Below are 17,098 nucleotides of genomic sequence, written 5' to 3'. Positions count from 1 at the left end.
CACCACATGCTCGGACAACTGCTCATCTTCATTCCTTCTTTTCTGAAACAGCCGTCGACTGGAACAACCTTCCAGTCAGCGCCATTGTTCATGCTGATCCTGCGAGTTTTAGGTCTGCCATTGAATCACTTGCCTGATTGTGTCAACTGCTTGTATTACCTGCAGCATTATCTTTACCATGTTTATGTTGATGTCTTATTGTATTTATCGAGATATCTGCCTGTTTTTGCTTGCTGTGTTACATACCAAATTGTGTTCTTGCTAATTTGTATGTTTGCCTACCCCTCAACAGGGGTATTTGAGGGGTAAATAGGGGTAAATAAATAAATAAATATAATCACAATGAAAAAAATTGAACTTAGCCTTAAAGTCTTGTCTCCCGCATACTTGACCCTCCTTGTGGCACATTGTGCGACTTTCTCAAATGTTTTGTGACCATGAAAGGACCATGAGTACACCACTTACAGCCAGAATCCAAGGTACAATCAGATCAGTCGAAACACCCCTTCTCTCCTCACCCCCAAATATTCAAATCAGCCTCATCAGGCGGCAAGGTGATGATCTCTGTTTTTATGGATGTGAGTGTTGGCATCCTGACTGAGTACCTCAAGAAGGGTGAAACAATGAAGGGAGCATATTGTGCTCCCCAACTCAACCATTTGATGCCATCAAAGCAAAACAGCTTGGAATGTTGAAGAAGCAATTCCTTTTCCACCAAGACAACGCACCTTCGCACAAGTCTACCTCTGCAATGTCTGCCATCGAGTTCTGTGGCTTCGAACTGCTTCCACACCCTCCCTACTTTCGAGATTTGGCTCCCTCAAGCTTTCATTTTTTCTCCTAAGCTGAACCAACATTTAGCTGGAACCAACTTTCCATCAGTTGATGATATCATGACTGTAGTGGAGGGATCTTTTGATATGCAGGGTGAAACGTTCTACATGGAAGGGATAATGGGCCTGCAGCACGGCTGGCAAAAGTGTGTGGCACTGAAAAGGGACTATGTTAAAAAATATCCATGAACGATTGAGCTCCTGACCACTTTTCATTGGTAGGCCAAGACGTTTTCAGTCGCCCTTTGTATATGTACCATTTAATCTTTAAGGAAGAGATAATTGCTCTAAGAAAGTTCATCGTGCTGCTCAAGTTTTTCAACAGTCCGTTTCATTGGTTGCCTGCAATGGCGATTTGTTGGCTATGCCATTGTGCTGTTGAACACAAGGTTGCAGGTTCAATGTAGTTGCCACAGCAACTGCTTTCTAACAGTAGCAGTATGCAAAAGTACTCATGTGTGTGCATTAAAGAGCCCTACCTAGGTGGTAAAAGTCAACCCACATTCCTCCTGCTACATGACCCTCAGAGCCAAACTGTAATCTTCTATGGTAAATTAAAAAAAATTATTGTAATTTCTGGGGGAAAAAAAATGTCATACTTAGTGCACTGCTCCTAATTAAATGTCATCATTTCAGACTGTCATACGAAACTGGTACACCAGAGATTCAAAAGTGGTGCTGTGTTTCAAGGAGCTGCTTCACCTCTGCAAGACAAGTGTTAGAGAATCCTTTCTTAAAGGCAAGTCATTCATTGCATATCAATCCTTTTTCAAGCTCACTCTGTAATATTATTTGAATATTATATGATTGTATAAAATTTACACCTTAAAATATTGTTTACCATTGCCAAACTTCCAAAGTGTTGCTACTTTATTAGCCATGCCATCTTGCTACAAGTCATAAAATTGAAAGAAAATTATATGCCTCAAATAAGTGGCCAGTAAAAGAATGCCAATGTCATTGGAGAAAATCTTGTGTGCATGGCTTAGAAATATTGAAATAATTCTGTGTATACAATAATATAATTTCTTGAAGAATCAAAGATCTCAGATAAAAAATGGAGCCTTGTAAATAACTCAAATTATGCTAGTCATTTCATTAACACTATATCAAGTGTATATATACCACATAATTTCTGTCATTCTGAAAAATTATTTGCATTTCATGTTTGCAATTATGTGTTTGTCATGTTTATAGAGATGTTGCAGTACATCACTTGCCAACAGTGCTGTTCCTACTGGCAGCATCAAACATCTGTAAAATGAAAGAAAAAAACTGCAGTTTGCGGTTGTTTGTAAACTGTGGCTCCGAGCTGAGTTAGGTACTTTTGCCCTGTATTTATTGTAGGCAGCAGTTATAAGCTAAAGAATGAGCCAATTGTGTTTATTATGCTTTGGTTCAGGCACAGCATAACAAGATAAAAAAAAAAAAAAAAAAAAAAAAAAAAAAAAAAAAACTCAGTGCCATTCCACTCTGAAGGTGGATGACCAGCGGAGCTGTCATCCACCTTCAGTGATAAACTATATCCACCAGTGTATCCACCAGTGATAAACTGTATTGATTTAAATATAGACACATACTACATGAATTGTCATTTTCTACCATCTTTATTATTTTGTCACTAAGGTGACTATAGCTTTGTGGCCGCTATGGTAGACGGCCGTGGGTTCTGTAACAATGTTTAAGCGAGAATGGGCATGAAGGCGGTGGGAGGCGTTAGCAGCCTCCTGCCGCCTTCGCGCCCATTCCCGCTTATGCTCACGCCGTTGTTCTTCGTAGGCATGCTGTTCTTCCTCGGTCTGCACAATACGCGGCCTGCCCATTACATGGCCGGAGAGCAACTGAGATAATGTGCTTTTCAGTGCGTGACGTCACCAGCCAAGACACACTCATTGGCTATTAAACCCAGCTGGGGCACACTGGCAATACGCTTTTTCTTTGTATCGAGGCTACGGCGTTTCTGGTCTACGCACGCAGTAATCCACTGGAAACAAGCGTATAACAGCTCTGCTGTAAAAAGCTATCCAACCTGGGATTGAACCGATTGTGCGTCTTCAATCCAAGCATTCTAACTGCTATGCTTTGGTTGTTGCTTTGCATAAGCAAATGAATGAGTCTTGTATTGTGCATCAACGAATGTGCCAACAGTTTTTCATTGGGCTCATCTTGTTACCGCACCACAGCTCCTTACCATGCACAGCGTTCTTTGAGACACGGTGCCTGTGACACTGGTGCACATGCACTGCAGCACTTTCTTCCTTCACTTCATCAGCTTTTGCACCGTGCTGCGAGTGCTTTCTGCAAGATTCAGGACCACTGAAGTGAATGTGCAGAAAAGAAATGTGCCCAGAGTAAAGGCACACTTGGTAAAGGGCACCACACAGAGGGCTAGCTAACCAGGCCTGTCTCGCATGTCCTGCTTGCAAATAGATGGTACTGAGGCCAACACATGCCTGCTGCTGCATGCTTTATCAGATTGTGGGGGAGCCTCTCAGCATTGTCCAGTTCTTCTGCTGGCGCTGGAGTTCCGTGTATTTCATGAGTACTGGGGTGTTCTTAAAATTGCATAGAATTCTCTATGTGTATCTTGGAGTTGGGGACTCATCATTGCTGTTCACATTAAGTTTAAGGGACTCAGTCACTGGAATGTCAACAATTTTTTCTTTTCACAATAAGTGTCCATGCTCCAGTGAGGCTATTATATGAGAAGTCATTTCAGTTGTGTGTAAGAAAACACTTTTGGTTGTTTATGAACATTTGTGTACTGTCAGCCTTAACGCTACTTCCACTGGTACTTCACTGCCACCTCACTGCAGTCTTCTTTGTAATTTTCATGTATCCGAGCTGTATTCTGCAAGTGGCTAGAAAAGCTTTCCTGCAATATATTGCTGTACCTACGCATGCTTGCATGTGTCGAGATCAGTCTGTATTTTAACCTTTAGCGTGCCAAAGCTATTGGCAGATAGAACTACAGTTAAACTTGGATATAACCAAATTGTCAAATTCCTGAAAAACTTCGTTATTAAGAGGATTTTGTTATATGCAGGTTCGGCACGAAAATTTGAAAAAGAAACGCTTACCGTATTTAGTACTCTCTTCTAACGTGCCCTCGATTGTAACGTGCACCCGTTTTCTATGACCAAAAGTGAGGCAAAAAAAATCCTTTACAGTAGCGCGCACCTCATGCTTTCATACAGAAATACAACAATTGCTCAAGATTTACTCCCAATACACTAAAGTTGTGATGAACAAAAAAGTCCCAGTTTCGCCCAAAAGGCAAAGCATCGATTGCGACAGCAAATTAGCAGACAGCTATACGAAGTAAGGATAGTAGTTTTATCGGCCATATAAACTTGTAAAGCATTCGCTGTTTAACTAAATTGGTAGACTAATGCCTAAGCACACGTACTACAGCACATGGTTGAAGCTTAGGGAGCTAGGCTCGAAGTGCGTAGGAGGCGGCCATATTGAAATGCCAATGTCGATATGGTAGCGCAAATTTAGGGTTGTACTCGATTCTAACGCGCAGGCAATTTTTGAACCCGTTTCATCGGGAAAAAAGTGCACATTAGATTCGAGTAAATATGGTAAGTAAGCAAAAGGGTAACGGACGGCAGAGCTCACCCAAAACATTTATTTCGCGGTAAAAAACTGCGCAACGCCGCTGCTTCGCATTCCATCGTGGTGGAGAAGGTGCTTTCGGTTGCTGCTCGCACAAAAATGACAAAATTTGGGGCGAAATCTCTAGGTTGTTGGCGGGGAAAATTCATTATTTCGAGGGGGTCTCCCGCTGCCACTTCATTACGCAGAGGTCTCAAATACGTGTGCTTCTATGGAGTAACGGCGGGGAATAAAAAAACTTCGTTATATCCAGGAATTCGTTATATGGCGGTACGTTATAAGCAGGTTTAACTGTATATTACCCTAAATATACATGCCCTCGCCAACTTCAAACTGAGGTCGACTGCTCCTTTGCTATCCATGTGATTGTGGCTTTCTTCGGCATTGTCACTGTCTGGCACTACCCTAACTTCATTGTGGCCCTCAGCAGTGTAGACAGCAAGGGTAGCGTTTGCACTATTTGAAGCTGCTTGATGACTCTGAGCGACAAAAAGCTCTAACATAAGATAGCAAATGTAAGCTTGCCAGCAGTGAGGCCAACTTGGCAGTTTTATTACTAAATTTAGAAACTTTGTGCTGTGTTTAACAGAAATAATTTTTCTGTGGGCTTCAGGGTATTCTTTTTTTTTTCTTTTTTTTAATAGTTTTTAGGCCATTTAAGCTTATTTGCTGAGAAAAGGATTGGTCATTTTTTTATACACATAGTGCATCGGATGCCACAAGCATCCTGTTTATCTGAGCTCTTTTGAAGATGAGTGGAGTTACTATCATGATCAAATCATACTGTGCTTCACATATCCTGTTCATGTCTTCTTTTAACAACAGCTCAAGCAGTTATGGAAGCTCGGAGTAGTTTCACTTCATATGGCAAATCAGTTCTGTGGAATTCTAAAAGGTGGAGGAAGGTTCATGAAAGGAAAAATTGAAATCCACCCGCATGTAGCACGAAGCTACTAAGGAAACCCACATGGGTTTCTCAGAAACAAAAAACAAAGCTTCATAGTTGAAGAAAAATTCATCCTGGTCTGGAACGTTCCGGACCCGGAAAAATTTTTCTTCAACTACGAAGCTTTATTTGGCAGAAACCCGTGTGGGTTTCCTTTGTAGCTTCGTGCTACATGCGGGTGAATGTCAATTTTTCCTTTCAAGTAGTTTCACTTGTTACTATTTCTGTGAGCACAGTTGGAGGAAATATTGCCTAGGGGAATCATTCTGGTTAAATGAGCACAAATTTCGAGAATCAATTTCTACTGCAGTAATTATACAGCTTAGGGACTGGTAATTGAAACTTTCCAAGTAATCCTAGACCCGCAGTATTTATTTTTTTGAAAAATATAATGGGTACTCGTTTATTATTGCAGTCAATGGTCTTATAGAAGTAATGCTTGCGGATATTCATTGCATGTCTTTTATTACTTTCTGTACTGCTAATAATAATACTAATAATAATAATCTAAAGATTATTATTTTGCAATTACATTCGATACAGATGCAGTAAGATTTAAGAGTTGAATATATTTCTTATGGTAACGTTAATTTACCAGGTTTCTAAATTGTTTTCAGTGATCTACCTGCAGGTTTTGTGATTGCTGTCAAAACAGCTTGCCACTGTGGCTGGCAGCTATTTGGTTGAGGAGGCCAGAGAAATAGTTGATTTCAAGGCATTGGCAATGTGTTACTACAAAAACAGCACTCTTCCTGCTTGTCGTAATGGCCAGATTTGCACACCATTGTGCAGGCAAAGTCAGAAAAATCAAATGGCAAGTTGCAAGGCTTCCAAAGTTTTGGTCGTCATTATACTTACGACCATGCATGGGATGAATGGCAGTGCACTGAAGACGTCTTAGTGTCACAAAAATCGGTTGGCAGCTGTATGTGATGCATCATATTCTTGACGCTGTAGCAAGAAGTGATCTAGCTAACTGTGAATTTGATACCAGACGTGTGACATAAACATGCAATAAACATAAACGCCTGGTCGAAAGCATGCGATGAGGCGTTCACGACCTTTCGCCATCTGCTCACCTCTCCTCCTATTCTGCAACATTTTGACCCCGCTGCCCCAACTGAGGTCCATACAGATGCTAGTGGAGTTGGCCTTGGGGCGGTTCTTGCCCAATGCTATCGTGGTTTTGAGGAATACGTGGTTGCTTATGCTAGCCGCATGCTGACAAAGTCGGAGCTAAACTACTCTGTTACAGAAAAGGAGTGTTTAGCCATACTCTGGGCCCTTATGAAATTTCGACCTTATTTATACGGCTGCCAGTTTGATGTAGTAACGGACCACCATGTGCTGTGCTAGCTCTTCTCATTGAAAGACCCCTCTGGCCGCCTCGCATGCTGGGCACTCCGTTTGCAAGAACACGACATCCAGGTCGTGTACCGCTCTGGATCCAAGCACACCGATGCCGACGCTCCCGCTCGCTCATTTCACCTGACGTGCACAGTCTTTGCCCACTCACCTTTGTCCTGTCAGCACTTGCCATCGATGACATGTGCTCTGAGCCGAGCAAAGACCCGTGGATTTTTTCGCTTTTGGAGCTTCTCGCTGATCCTGCCACTGTTACAGCATCTAGGACTCTACGGCGGCAGTCGCATCACTTTGTTATTCGCGACCAACTGCTCTACCATCGCAACTATCTCCCCGAGGGTCGGCAATGGCTCCTCGTAATACTGCGTCACCTTCGGGCTGATGAATGCGCATCGTTTCACACTGATCCCCAATGTGCACACAGTGGCATGTTAAAGACCTACACCTGCCTTGGGCTTCGGTATTACTGGCCTGGCATGTACAAGTTCGTTCGGAAGTACGTCCACTGCTGCCTCGACTGCCAGCGCCAAAAGTCGTTCCCTACTTCCACTGCCACGCCTTTTCAGCCGCTTCCTTGTCCGTCCTGTCCTTTTGATCGCGTCAGAATCGACCTTTACGGTCCGCTTCCTTGTATTGGGGCTGGCAACCGTTGGATTATCGTTGCAGTGGATCATCTCACACGCTATGCAGAAACTGCTGCACTTCCGTCTGCCACTGCCCAAGACGTTGCATCATTCATACTGTGGCATTTTGTTCCTCGTCACGGAGCCCCTCGGGAACTTCTTAGTGATCGAGGCCGCGCTTTTCTATCTGAAGTCATGACGTCGCTTCTGAAGGAGTGTCACATCATCCTTAGGACCACTAGCGCATACCATCCACAGATGAATGGGTTGATGGAGCGTTTCAACCGTACTCTTGGCGACATGCTCGCCATGTACGTCTCGTCCGACCATTCGAACTGGGACGCTGTGCTTCCGTTCGTCACGTTCGCCTTTAATACTGCCACTCAAGCCACCACTGGTTTTTCCCCATTTTTCTTATTGTACGGCCGTGAACCTTCCTGCACCATCGATACCATTCTACCCTACCAGCCTGATTTATCAGAATGTGTTCCTGTCTCTCTAGCTGCGCAGCATGCTGCTGCAGATCAGGCACAACAGAAGCTTCGTCGTGGTGGCTCTGACCCCCCAAGCTTCCCCTAGCAATGGAGGCACGTCTCTTCCTTCTTTCACCCTTCTCTCCGCGCACCTCTTTCTGTGGCTGTACTAGCTACGCCACTAGGCGTACAGAGAAATGTAACCTCCGTACTCGCAGGGTTGCCACACAGTCCACTTTGTATTTTCCGGGTGGTGTCATTTACGCGCGCTTGCGCTTTGAAATAGTTCAGGTGTCCGCCTCGAGCAAGACAGTTGTGGTGTCCATGGCAAGGAATGTGAAAAACAAACAAAACAAGCTTTGGAGGTGACATGGAGCTTCCTTTTTGTCGGTAGCGTCTGTTTGGAGTGCATCACTATTATTACATGGTGCTTTGGTGGTGTGTTGGGCCGAAATCTATGGCAAATAGCAACAGCATGGGCTGAGACCCAACAGCGACATCTTCATAGATAGCTCATATGGTGACAACTTATGAACTGGTGGGTTAATGGGTGGAATGGTAAATTTTTAGGCTTTCACTTCCCAGGAGTTCACAACTCCTGGGAAGCGCGAACTTGCGCGGGCGATCCAGGCCAGAGGGTTCCTGGAATAAGGGACCCTCCCACTTTGACTGACAAGTCACTTTTTCAAATAAAGGTTTATTCATTCATTCATTTCACTATAACGACTTTTTGGAATAACGAACCATTTACCGCGATCCCCTGAAGTTCGTTATATCGAAATTTCACTCTATTCGTGCATGCTTGCTTACTATTTAATATGTTGCTTTCTGAGCATGAAAGCAATTGCGCTGCTTGATGAGCGGCTTTGACTGGCCGTGGATGCTTGTGACTGGAGGAAGCATAATAAACTTAGGTGAAAATGTTGAGCTTGCAGAAGTTGATGAAATTGGCTGCAGTGAAGTTGTTTATACACCTGTGCAAAGCTTATGTTTTGAGTGCTTCATTGAGTATTTTGCAACCAGGGGATCTGGAGGCGATTGGAAAGTGGCTGGACCACTACTGGCAGCTAAAGAAGGTGCTGGCTGCTGGGTGTGAGCCAATGTTTGTCGGGCGCCTTATGGGGCTTCTGCGGCCGCATGTTCATGGCCAGCTCCTGCTAGGTGCAGGCGGAGGTGGGTTCCTGTGTGCTCTCACCAAACAACCCCACCAGGCAGGCTTCGTGCAAAGACTTTTGGACGAGACTGAGGCAAGGGAGCTAATGTTTTCTTCTGACAACCTTACAGCTCCACCAAACTATCACACAATGTCGACATCACTCTTATGCTTTTGGTAACAGTGGGATGCGTGTTCACATAACTTCTTGCAAAGCTGTGAGTAGCAACAGAGTGAGTAATAGACCAAGTGTTTCAGCAAAAAGTAATTCATAAAAACACTGCAGAGGTTTGGACCTGAAAGTTTTGTTTTTTTGTCCTTTTTGTTTTTTCAGCAGCACATTATTCATGGTAGTAGGTGGCTAGCATAGTGTGATAATTGCCATTAACATGTCATTAATATGTTGATATTAATGACTTGTTAATGGCAATTAATATAATTAATATTATTCACACATTTTATTTGCAGGATTAAAGCCAGTGAGTCCTCTAGTCATACACATTTAATATAAATTCTAAGACTAGCACCAATTTGCAAATATTTGTTTCCAAAATCTGCCATGAAATACGAGTACATTGGTGTTTCACATGGCTTTGTCTCATAATGTGTAAGGATAGTTTTCTGCGAATATGATACATTGAACACTTTATTTGTCAGTGAGGTGTCAATGAAGCATACTATAACATATGGCTACCTGTATATATTTACTTGGAATGCTTTGGAACATAATTTGTCTATCAGCCAGAATGCAATTTCTTTAAACTTTGCTATGCTTTAGATGACATGTTTTCATTTGTTTTGAAAACATTTGTAACAGCTAGTCCAGGCTCCCAAATTGCAAAGAACATTGTTGTGATGTTGTCAGAAGGGTTATTCTTGTGTTACATTTTATGATTTTGTTTTCTATTCAAAAGCTATACAAGATGCAAGGATTTCATAAACTGTGTGACTCGTAAAATAATGTTCTGCAAGTTACAGGGCATACGTTTCACAACGGTGTCTAAACACTTTTTTCCAACACCCTCTGCAGCGTTGAAATGAAATACAGTAATAGTTCTAACACCAATGCAAATAACCATTAATTTTTTTTTTCAATATAATTTGTAGTGGTCAACAAAACACTTGAATCTCTTGAGGTGGAATGACACCTTATTACTGTTATACTCAAGGTTACTGGTTGCAAATCTTTATTGGTGCCAACATTTCTTTAGAATTCAATCCTAGAATTTAATGGACGGTCCTTTAATTCGTGGCACCATTCTGCGACGCTATTTATGGTATCCACAGGAACGAAGTCTTGCTAACAAATGTCTTGGCCATCTACTATGACATGATATCTGCCGACTCAATGCATAATGCTTTTAGACATTAACAGCTGACACACTGTTGCTGTACCCTAGGCACCTAGCGTAGTGCCTTTGTGTTCACCAAAGCAATTAATTGTCTTGCATGCCTATGACACTTTTTGGCATATGTAATTAGGCTTGACAGTGCTTGTGACATTATCCCATTGCCCTAGTGCATACTATTTTGATGGTTAAGCAGCTTTTTAATTAACAATAACTGGGAGTTTTTTTTAATAGGGCAGTTAAACATGGGCTCAACTGTACATACTTCCACTTCAGTGTTTAGTAGGGAAAAATGAACTGCAGTAGCTTCAGAAGAACTTTTTCTTAGGCTAAACATGTTGTTTGCACCAGAAACGTGTTTAGCATGCACTAGCTCTGCTAGAAATGTCATCGTGTGCTCTATTTTCGTGGCCATTTTAAATCATAGCATCATAATACAGTATAGACCACTTATAACGTAACCGCTCCCGTTAATTTTTCCATGTATACGCGTATCGCTTATAGTGCAGTTGCGGGACACGAAATACCGGTTACGGTGCAGCTGCCTGGAAGTTCGGCAGTCAACCTAGGCGGCAAACGCTCCCCTCAAGCCAAAAATATCGTATTTACTCGAATCTAACGCGCACTTTTTTTCCGATAAAACAGGTCCAAAAATTGCGTGCGCGTTAGAATCGAGTACGACCCTAAATCTGTGTTACCATATAGCCGTCGGCATTTCAAAATGGCTGCCTCGCACGCGCGTCGAGCCTAGCTACTCTCGAGCCTAGCTACGCGTAGCTTCCTCCATGTGCTGCAGTACATGTGCTTATGCAATAGTCAACCGTCTGTCTTCATGTTCTCTGCGTCTGCTCTATCAGCATGAAGTACCGAGTTCATCATGATGCCGCATTTAAAAGGGAAGTGATCATGTGTGCGGAGATGGACGGAAATCGGGCCGCATCACGGGCGTTCGGAGAATCCGAAACTTGCGTTCGGGACTGGCGCAAACAGAAGGAGAGGATTTTCACCAGCAAAGCAATGCGGAGCGGTTTCAGTGGACCGAAGCAGGCCGTAATCTGCGACGATCCACTTCAGCGATGCGATCGCCTTGGCCCTATCTTGAAAGCAATCTGCGATGGGGAAAGTCCGTCGTGCCATGTTTTCGCTGCTTATAGGTCTCGTTAAAGTGAGAGGCATGATAGCACGAAGGTCAATTCGCTCGCCGCGCTTCGTCACTCGAGCGTTTTGGCAGTTTGTTTCCAGGGTCAACGAGCGAGATGTGTTCATGTTTGCTTGTGCGCGCGTGACACCGTGCTTGTTAATTTATTTAGTAAGCGAATACGGAACCTAGAGCATGGTGACAGCGATGGCAGAAATGCGCCTGGAGTGTCCATTATCGCAATAAAATGGTTGTTTTGGTTATAGTGCGGTACCGCTTATAGTGCGGATATTCGCGACTCCGGCGACTTACGTTATAAACGGTCTACACTGTATCAGGTTGCTTGTGTGACATTTTTCTTTGTGTCCTCCTTTTCTTCATTTTACAGGGAATGTCAAAGGTTACTGTACACATGGTGGAAGTTGACATGACTGGTTTGAGACTGAGCATCAATGAAAGCAACATAGAAGTTCCCTTTGTGTCTGTGCATTAGGTCCATATGCATTTAGTGCCTTAGTGGCTACTTAGTGGCTTTGTTGTACAGTTATACAGAGAAGTGGCCTGCCAGTGCCCCTACTTTTGTAATTTTTTATAAATTTTTGTGGCTCAAGACGAAACAGTTCGCAATACATTCCAAGGGCTTTCAAGAATACATACTGTATTGGTGCCTTTAAGTATGAACTGTGCAGCCTAGTCGCCGTAATGCATTTTCAACATTTTAGAGGTGGATATAGTACTGGTATACTGCTATGATTAGCCTGGATCCTAGCATATGTGAAGCACATTTTAAAGTAATTTTATCATTCCTTTTTCCACATTTCTGTATTTCAAAACTGGAGCACCCCACCATGCTTCTAGTTATTTATTTTTTGTCTAAAATTCAATAGTGACATCCTGCTTTTTTTTCCCCCATGTCTTTACCAGCTCAAGAGAATCAGTTTTCTGTAGTTGCATTGTGTAACTACAGAACATATCAATGATTGTCTCAGTATTCACAGCTAATAGAAGCCCATGCAGAACTGCATTCTAAACTTTCTCCATTATCAATATACAATTCATTTTATCACTGCATATACCTCCCTTTTTTTTACTGAAGCACTATGAATGAAAGCTGCATGCAAATATATCGAGACACTGTGCAGATTCCTGTTTCAGTGCATAGTACGTACTGTGCAGTTACTGTATAATTGCTGTAGCTAGTAATGTATTCCACAATACTCTTTTACGCTGGTCTAATAAATGTCTTGATGAATGTTTAATGATATCATTTCAAACTTCATTTCACAAAAATAAAAACGAAAGAACCCTCAACCACATTACCAAGTGTTGTTTCAGGTAAGATGGAATTGAAGCATATTAAGTTTGCTAAACATGGAACGTATACAGCTATAAAAAAAAAAAAATAGGATACTTGAAAGCATATGCACATAAGAAAAATCGTATTGATAAATGACGCTGGTTGGTGCACACCACAAATTTGTATAAGTGGTGGTGTGACATAACAGAAGCATCAGACTTCATTCGTTTGGTTTTTATTTCCCCATCAATGTCCTGTCTCAATGTTTTCTTTATATTTCGGTGTATTTAATACCTTATCTGATTTACTCAACTGCATGACTATGGAAGGCATTCACACTTCAAATTATCATATTGCAAAAGGTGAAATGTGTGACCACAGTTGATGGCAATCCATGGAACTTCATGATTTGCCTTTACTGTTTGTGTACATGTTTGTCAACAAGGTTGCCATGTAGAAATGAAATGTTAACCTTACTTAATCTTTTGTGGTGGGTGTCTTGTTTTATTTCATCATGGATCTTCACTTCTTACAAAACAGATTATGCCAGTTCTTACTGGTTCTTATATTAGTTGGTCTCCTGAATGAAAGCTCTGCAGAACCATACTTGTGAGGTCCAGTCACTCGGCACTAGTTGTTAATGTTTTTCTTTCACTAATATAAATAGTTGTCTTCCTGCAAAAAAAAAAAAAAAAAAAAAAAGTTGATGAAAAATTTAGAGAGTACTTCATGCTCAATAAAAGGCACAGTTGACAGAGGACTTTCTATGAGCATTTTTTTCATACTACTGTATATACTAGTACAATAGCCACACAGCAATTTGACAAAAAAAAATAAATAATAGAAATTGTTTTGTTTTTTACTTTTATGCATAAGCTCTTCAAGCACCTTATGTGCAATTGTATGGGCCAAGAAAACACCTCAAAATTTGAAGCTAACAAAAATAATGTCTTAAGTGCATTGCAACCAAGACTGGACCTGTGCTCTAAAATTGATTATGTGCCAAGTAGGTTAGTGAGAAATGCTATACCTACCTAGCGGCTTAGCGGCCATGGCATTCTGCTGTTAAGCAGGTCGCGGGTTCGATTTCTGGCTATTTCAGTGGCATTTCAACGAGGGTTAAATCCATAAATGCTCATATAGTAGCACATTATAGAGCCCCAGGTGGTCAAAATTAATCTGGAACCCTCCACTGCGACGTCTCTCATAACCCTAGTGTTGCTCTAGAACATTAAACCCCATGAACCAGTCCATAAAAAAAAGTTGCAAGATAGATGTCCACATCTTTGCTGCAGTGCAATGTCATTTTGTGGCGGGTTCTCTTATTTCGTTTTTGACAGTAATCATTTGCACTAGGCAAATTTCTGAAGTAGCTCTCTGTTTTCTAAGCACATTTGTGCATGAAATAGTCAACATGGCTCTGTGATTCACATTTTTTTTTATATTTCCGACATGGAGTCCACATTTGTATACACAACAAAACTGGTGAAAAGTTCAGGATTCGAAATATGTTCTGCTGCATATAATGAACCTCTTAAGGGACAATATTTTGACCTGAAATATTGAAAAACATGTTTAAAACACAGATTTCAGGGAACCTTGTATGGCACGGAATAATTGTTTATGTACTATTATGAAACGACCCATTTCATTCCTTGGAACTTTGTGGAAAAGATTGTTTAGATTATAGTCCACTGATGCTATGCAAACTACTGCAGCAGACTACTACCGCTATGATAGTGCTCAAAATACGGCGCTCCACAGAAAACTTTCTCACACCAGACCTCCTGGAAGATTTTCTGAGCGTTTTAATCACTGGCTGCCATCAAGTGTGCAAATTATGTGATGGCTGCGAAAGTTTGGCTTAACCAAATGGGTGGTTCATATTAGTTGGAAACCAGCCAAGCGCTTGCACATTGTTCAGCATAGCTTAACTGGGTTTGTTTTAATGGGCATCTGCTGCATATCTTCGAAAGACAGAATTGGTTAGGAGATAAATTTCATCGTATCCTGTGAGTACCAAACTGTGTTTTCAAATTTCCCAATATTATCACCCAATCTGCAGGAAACTTAATTAGGCTGCTGTTGGCAAAGAGGACAAAACTGCACCCCTTACATTAGGAGCTAAATAAAGTTTTTTTTTTTTTTTGTACAGAGAGCAACAAACCCAGCCTAGCCATCTCAAGTTGTAGTCATTCTTGTATGCTGGTCTCTCTTGTACCTACTAGTGTTATCCATGTGAGCCTTTACAAATCTCTAAAACAGCTCTATTTTGTGAACACAAACATTTTCATTTTTGTGAAGAATTTTTAGCTAAGGAAACGATGTTTTCATCCTCTAAGCAGCAGCGCTCAAATTTTTAAATAAAATTTTATAAAATGTGCAGTTACAAGCCTTATGGCATTTTCCATCCGATATGTAGCCTGTAGAGCAGTTTTACAAGTTAAAGTACCATGCAAGGTGAAGCCCTTTTCACCTAAATTACTGCTTGGCAGATTGTTGCTGTGCCAATATTTCTCTTGAAGATGGCATCCATGAAATGATGACAACGCTGTGGAAATGTGGTCGCTGCAAATATAGGGCAGTCGAGATAGATAGTAATACAGGACAAGACAAATGAACTTTTGGCATAGAGGCCTCGTAATATATTGTCTTGATAAACTTTGTTTTGGCAAACTGAATTTCAAATTGGCTCCTCGAGCAATTTGATATCAGGACACAAGGCACCATGTGCAGGCTTTTGCAGCCAGCGCTAAAATAATAAAGGCAAATGTGTTGCCTTCAAACAAATGGTTACTAGTGATGAAGGCATGCTGTATAAACTTTGACTTTGAAAGCAATTCTCAACTTACGGCATGTTAAAAAAAAAAACTTGTCACTTCTGAAATAAAATTTTGAATAACAGGAAATAAAGCTTGTTAGTATGGCTGACCATAATGAATTGTGGTGCAGAAAGATGGATCTCTAGCTGAATAATGCAGACACAAAACAAGCACTACACTTGCAATTAAATCTTTATTAAATGAAACACTAGCGTGGCTAATGGAGCTCCACCCTACTGCATCACTAACCACTGCCATGCCACACTTCAAAGCTACTATCCTTTGTCTCTTTTTCTACAAGAGCATTAACAAGAGAAGTCATCTGCTTTTGTCTGGACAAGCCATATGGTTATCCTCTGTGCTTTTTGTGCCTTATGGAGAGACAATGGCCTCAATAAAGTGCATTTCAAACATCACTTGGCAAATGTTTTTGTGGTTGATACCTTGTTCTTGTAACAAAACCTTCAGTTTGTTTTGGTCAAAATATGTTCAGGCTTGTCATTTATTGACAGAAAAATGTGTGCAACATTTGTGATAAGTGCAAATCTGTTGGGTGAGCTTCTCTCTAAACAAGTTGGTCCAATTGTGCATTTAGAGCTCATTAAGGATGTGCCTAGCACATCTAATAGAAATTAAGACTCATAATAAGGCATAAGGCATCATTAATGCAAAGAAAAAAAAAATCATGAGACACATTGTTACAGTTGGGTGTGGTCAGCTTAACATCTTGTACCCATCTTTTCAAGGCACAAGATCATGGGGAGCAATGTGAACCTCCATGCATGTGCTGGATACTTGTTGCTCTATTATTTAGCACTAGAGTTGAAACTACAAGCCCGTGCTTGAAGCATTCAAGACTGTACTCAAGGCTGTGCTCCAGAGAGAGCAAATAATATTCTGGGACACATGGCATTCAAATGACTGCATTCCTTATTGGCTGACATCAGTAGTAGCGTGGCACTAGAGGGCCACATTATTGTGAATGTATATCGGTTCAAAGCCTTCATAAAGGAAGGAAATAGTCTGACCCAAAACCATCTGCCAACTGATAATAACAACTTCAATTTAATGGGCAGCTAACTTATGAATGATATTGTGTCAAGATGGTAACTGCTTTGCTGTCTGCGATTATAAACCTAAGATGAGCAAAAGGACCTCGTAAGCTATACCAAAAGGTACAGCAAGTGGAACTATGACCTTGATTTTATTATATGTAGCTGCACTGTCTGAACCCATTATTAGTGAACAAAGTCGCTGCAAAAAGGTCAATTAGTGACTGAAAATCTGCTAATTTGGCTGTGCACAAGTTGGGGAAATTGCAAATTACGTTATGTGATGAAGGCGAAGGAGGTGAGGGGTATTGGCAAATCACAAGAACAGTACAGCATGAGCCGCAGGGCCAGGGTTTAGAGGCATTTACGAGGGTTGTGTATTGTGCCGATGAATGAACCAGCTGTATCTGGTGCTGTACAAGGCAA

At 41.5% G+C, this 17,098-nt stretch overlaps 1 protein-coding gene across 1 annotated transcript in view; it reads left to right on the top strand.

The window, feature by feature from the left end:
- The window catches only part of LOC119445608 (L-fucose kinase-like), an 80,736-nt gene extending 64,707 nt beyond the window's left edge, over positions 1 to 16,029 (top strand). The window contains exons 26-28 of the mRNA XM_037709905.2: positions 1,470 to 1,572; positions 8,885 to 9,108; positions 11,890 to 16,029. Of these exons, the coding sequence (XP_037565833.1) occupies positions 1,470 to 1,572; positions 8,885 to 9,108; positions 11,890 to 11,994 (432 nt within the window). The 3' untranslated portion in view covers positions 11,995 to 16,029. The remainder of the gene's footprint in view (positions 1 to 1,469; positions 1,573 to 8,884; positions 9,109 to 11,889) is intronic.
- The last annotated feature ends 1,069 nt before the right edge of the window (positions 16,030 to 17,098 follow it).

The sequence above is a fragment of the Dermacentor silvarum genome, chromosome 1, assembly GCF_013339745.2.
Source record: "Dermacentor silvarum isolate Dsil-2018 chromosome 1, BIME_Dsil_1.4, whole genome shotgun sequence".
Lineage (NCBI taxonomy): Eukaryota > Metazoa > Arthropoda > Arachnida > Ixodida > Ixodidae > Dermacentor > Dermacentor silvarum.
Note: the sequence above shows the minus strand (reverse complement) of the source record. Positions and strands in the feature narration are given on the sequence as shown.